Below are 5389 nucleotides of genomic sequence, written 5' to 3'. Positions count from 1 at the left end.
TATATATATATATATATATATATATATATATATATATATATATATATATATATATATATATATATATATATATATATATATATATATATATATATATATATATATATATATATATATATATATATATATATATATATATATATATATATATATATATATATATATATATATATATATATATATATATATATATATATATATATATATATATATATATATATATATATATATATATATATATATATATATATATATATATATATATATATATATATATATATATATATATATATATATATATATATATATATATATATATATATATATATATATATATATATATATATATATATATATATATATATATATATATATATATATATATATATATATATATATATATATATATATATATATATATATATATATATATATATATATATATATATATATATATATATATATATATATATATATATATATATATATATATATATATATATATATATATATATATATATATATATATATATATATATATATATATATATATATATATATATATATATATATATATATATATATATATATATATATATATATATATATATATATATATATATATATATATATATATATATATATATATATATATATATATATATATATATATATATATATATATATATATATATATATATATATATATATATATATATATATATATATATATATATATATATATATATATATATATATATATATATATATATATATATATATATATATATATATATATATATATATATATATATATATATATATATATATATATATATATATATATATATATATATATATATATATATATATATATATATATATATATATATATATATATATATATATATATATATATATATATATATATATATATATATATATATATATATATATATATATATATATATATATATATATATATATATATATATATATATATATATATATATATATATATATATATATATATATATATATATATATATATATATATATATATATATATATATATATATATATATATATATATATATATATATATATATATATATATATATATATATATATATATATATATATATATATATATATATATATATATATATATATATATATATATATATATATATATATATATATATATATATATATATATATATATATATATATATATATATATATATATATATATATATATATATATATATATATATATATATATATATATATATATATATATATATATATATATATATATATATATATATATATATATATATATATATATATATATATATATATATATATATATATATATATATATATATATATATATATATATATATATATATATATATATATATATATATATATATATATATATATATATATATATATATATATATATATATATATATATATATATATATATATATATATATATATATATATATATATATATATATATATATATATATATATATATATATATATATATATATATATATATATATATATATATATATATATATATATATATATATATATATATATATATATATATATATATATATATATATATATATATATATATATATATATATATATATATATATATATATATATATATATATATATATATATATATATATATATATATATGTGGCAAAGCTCTCTTTTATCGTTTTTTTCTTTTTATACAAAAAATATGCAAAATAATGCTCTATACACATCATCTACACTTCCCCTCTCTTTATAGTACGTCACTGTGCAGGAAGAGAGGTATAATTAATTGAATTCTCATCTCCTGTCATTTGAATAAGGGGCACTGGCCACATTCTAAAGGACGGACTGAGTTTTCACAGCCTGGAGCGTGTATGAGTGGCTTTGGCTCATCTACGGGCCAGCAAAGTGATCGCTGAAACGCTGATTGAAAACCTGTCGCACAGCATTATCATGCGGTTAGCTTAGTTCTAAACTTCAGGCAGTGACACCAGAGACTGTTGGTTAGTTTAAATGTGTCTGCTACTCAGTAGCCCGAGCCAGACGGTTCATTACACCGAACATGTTCTGGTCTTGGTACTGAAACAGAGTTCGGGTGGTGTGGCGAGGGGGGAAGGCTAAACCCATCCTGCTGGTGTCTCATATCACAGCATTTGGTGCATCAATATGGGCTGTTATTAGGCCGGCTGTCGGCTACTTCTGTTCCATAACACGTCATATTGTCATCTTTACACCGTCTCCACATTCAGGAAGGTCCCATCCATTTGCTGCTACCGAAATGTTATTGAAAGCTGGTGTGACCTACTGATAACATCCAAAAGCAATGTGTAAAACAAGCACATTCATTTTGTTTTGGTTGCATGGCTTTGAATTAGACCAGCAATGCAATAGCCGATCCAGCTATAGGTTTGGCATTGCTATGGCTTCGGTGTCATGATTGTCACTCGGCACAAGGAGTAGATACACGGCAGGTTCATGTGTTCATGCATATTTGTTTGTTTCATTGTCTTTACAGGTCAAAGCACGTGCGAAGCATCCAGATTGGTTTCACACATCTGTTGAGTGATGATCGGTGTCTTGGGAGGCAGATGGAGCATGCTGAGCAATGGCGGCCACTGAGAGACGGCGTCTGGGTGACTCATGCGAGCATGATGATTCACTTTATATCAACATGTAGTGTTTATGCATGTGCTTTGTGTTTAAGAAAATGTAAAGATCTTTTTATGTTTATAGAAATCTGAGTGCTATAGGTTCTGTGCTTTAGTCGTCACGTTCGTGGACTTGTTTGTATGAATGTATACATGCATGATGTGGCTCTTCAAAGTCTGTCGCTGCGAAAGCTGTCCTCTACTGAGGGGTCAGGGAGGACCATATCGGGGTCACTGAGCATGCTCAGTCCATCCAAACTGAGCGGCTCAATACGTAGTTCATCCTCCAGTGGAAAAATTCCCTCTGAGTCAAAACACTCTGGCACTGCAGACAACACACTGCTGATGTCCTTAGAGAGGCTGGGATTGGAGTCGTCTGAGAGAGGACGAAAAACAGCAGAACCGTGAGTGAGTACAGGAGATGTGAAAGAAGATGTTTCATATTTCATATTTTTTGTTTTCAGTGGGTTGCCTGAATGCCTAGTCAACTAATCGGCCTTAAGGAATCCACCTATATAATCGACCTGGTTTTTGGTTGACGTGGCCCCGATTGGATGCGTTTCTTCTGGGGCATTTACATAAAATGCATTATGTTCAGCAAGATGAAAACAATGGAATGGAACAAAATATAGCCATCTCAAGATACCATTTTTGCTATCTTTAAATTCACATACTATCTTAAGACTGCAACACTTGTGTTGGGAAGCTCAAAACATATTAAATGAGATGCCAAAATGTTCTTGCTCATATATGCACTACTGTTCCAAAGTTTGGGATCAGCCAGAATTATTATTTTTTCTTTGGAAGAAGTAATACTTTTATTCAACAAGGATAAATGAAATTTGTTTTTAACTTTGTTTTGAACACTGGAGTAAATTCTGCTACTGAAAATTCAGCTTTGCCATCACAGGAATTAATAACATTTTTAAACATATAAAAATTTGATATTTCCATTGTAATAATATATTTAAAAAAATTCTCGTTTTACTGTATTCTTAAATCAAATAAATGGTCAGCATAAGAGACTCTTTCAAAAACATTATAAAAAAATCCTTCAGACCCCAAACCTCAAAAAAAAAAAAAAAATGATATAAACAACACTGTTAAAAATGATGCAATTGACATATCAGTGGGATTTCAGTATAATAAACATTCAGATTTTATTTTTTCATAGAAAGTGTCTTTTTTTTTTATAGATAGCTGGTATAAATCTCAGACAGATTTTGTAACGAGTTTGCCAGGTCTTCTTAGGTAAATGGAGAACCTCCTTAAAGAGGATGTTCTGCATTATTAAGCAAGTCACAGTTCTCATGCAAAAGCATGAGCTTTGTTTGCTTTTGTTAGGGGAATACTGAAATGCAGCTTTATGCACAACTGCCAGCCTGCATGGAGAGGTTCTTGATACTCCAGAGACACCAGAAGCTTCAAATACCTGCTTGCTGCTCAACAAGCTTTTTACAGCTGCCCTTTTAATACAATTAATTAGTTTGACAGAAACCTTCCCTAAAAGCCTTTATCTGATCGAGTTATTTTGTTCTGATTCACTCAGAAATATTTTGACAGTTCGATAATCTCTATTCAGTTTTCACAAAATATTAGTTGTTTCACGATTTCCATCTTCAGAAAGATCTTTCTTCCTCACCAGATTGCATGAGAAACGTGACTTGCTTAATAATTTGGAACAACCTCTTTAAGTAGGTTCACCATTTACCTAAGAAGACCAGGCAAACTATTTACCAAACCTGCATGAGACTGATACCAGTTATCTAAAAAAAATATGAGAAATAAACAAACACTTTCTATTAAAACAAAAAATCTGAATGTTTATTTTACTGAAATTCTACTTATATGTCACTTGCATAATAATATGGAAGACACTGTAGTCAGCTGTTGGACGACTAGATGAAAGTCCCACTAGCATATCTATTGAATGTGACATTTCCTATTTTTTTGCCATTTACATTTTATTGGCAGTTACATAAAACAAGAGTCCATGAATGAAACTCATTTTAAAGGGGTCATATGATGCGATTTAAATTTTTCCTTTCTCTTTGGAGTGTTACAAGCTCTTGGTGCATAAAGAAGATCTGTAAAGTTGCAAAGACTAAAGTCTCAAATCCAAAGAGATATTCTTTATAAAAGAGTCAGCCACGCCTACCTAAAACGGCTCATTCTAACACGCCCCCACATGTCTATGTCACTATGTGGGAAGATTTGCATAATGCCACCCAAATGTTCACGCAAAGAAAGAAGGCGTAACTTTTATTCTCATTGTAGTATTGTTGCCGCCGCCGCCATGTTGTGAAGGCACTGTGTGATTCGTTGTGAAAGCGAAAATACTTTGGCCTTCCAAAAGAGGACGATATATGCTTCGTCATGCCTAGAGCTGATCCGTGCTGGTCGCTGAGGAAATACTACAACTTTGCACTGTGGATCGCAGGATCGGCTTTCACCGTGGACGAAGCGGAGTCCAGTCCGAGGTCGTCACATGTGGTTGCCGCAAGCCCGCCGGACACTCCTTCGTTGAATCCGCCGCCTCTGCTCACTCTAGCCCTCCGGCCGTTCCTCACTCTAGCCCCCAGCCTCTGCTCACTCTAGGCCGCCGCCGCTCACTCTAGGCCACCGTGTGTGACGCTGTGTTTCGTTGTGAAAGCGAAACTACTTTGTTTGGCCTT

At 27.4% G+C, this 5389-nt stretch overlaps 1 protein-coding gene across 4 annotated transcripts in view; it reads right to left on the bottom strand.

Annotated features, from left to right (window-relative positions):
• Positions 1–1718: 1718 nt before the first annotated feature.
• The window catches only part of LOC107695354 (CREB-regulated transcription coactivator 3-like), a 62593-nt gene continuing 58922 nt past the window's right edge, over positions 1719–5389 (bottom strand). For all 4 annotated transcript variants that reach the window (XM_016495231.1, XM_016495232.1, XM_016495234.1 and 1 more), the window contains one exon: positions 1719–3090. In XM_016495231.1, the coding sequence (XP_016350717.1) occupies positions 2885–3090 (206 nt within the window). In that variant the 3' untranslated portion in view covers positions 1719–2884. The remainder of the gene's footprint in view (positions 3091–5389) is intronic.

Source organism: Sinocyclocheilus anshuiensis, unplaced genomic scaffold, assembly GCF_001515605.1.
Source record: "Sinocyclocheilus anshuiensis isolate Anshui unplaced genomic scaffold, SAMN03320099.WGS_v1.1 scaffold282, whole genome shotgun sequence".
Taxonomy (NCBI): Eukaryota; Metazoa; Chordata; class Actinopteri; order Cypriniformes; family Cyprinidae; genus Sinocyclocheilus; species Sinocyclocheilus anshuiensis.
Note: the sequence above shows the minus strand (reverse complement) of the source record. Positions and strands in the feature narration are given on the sequence as shown.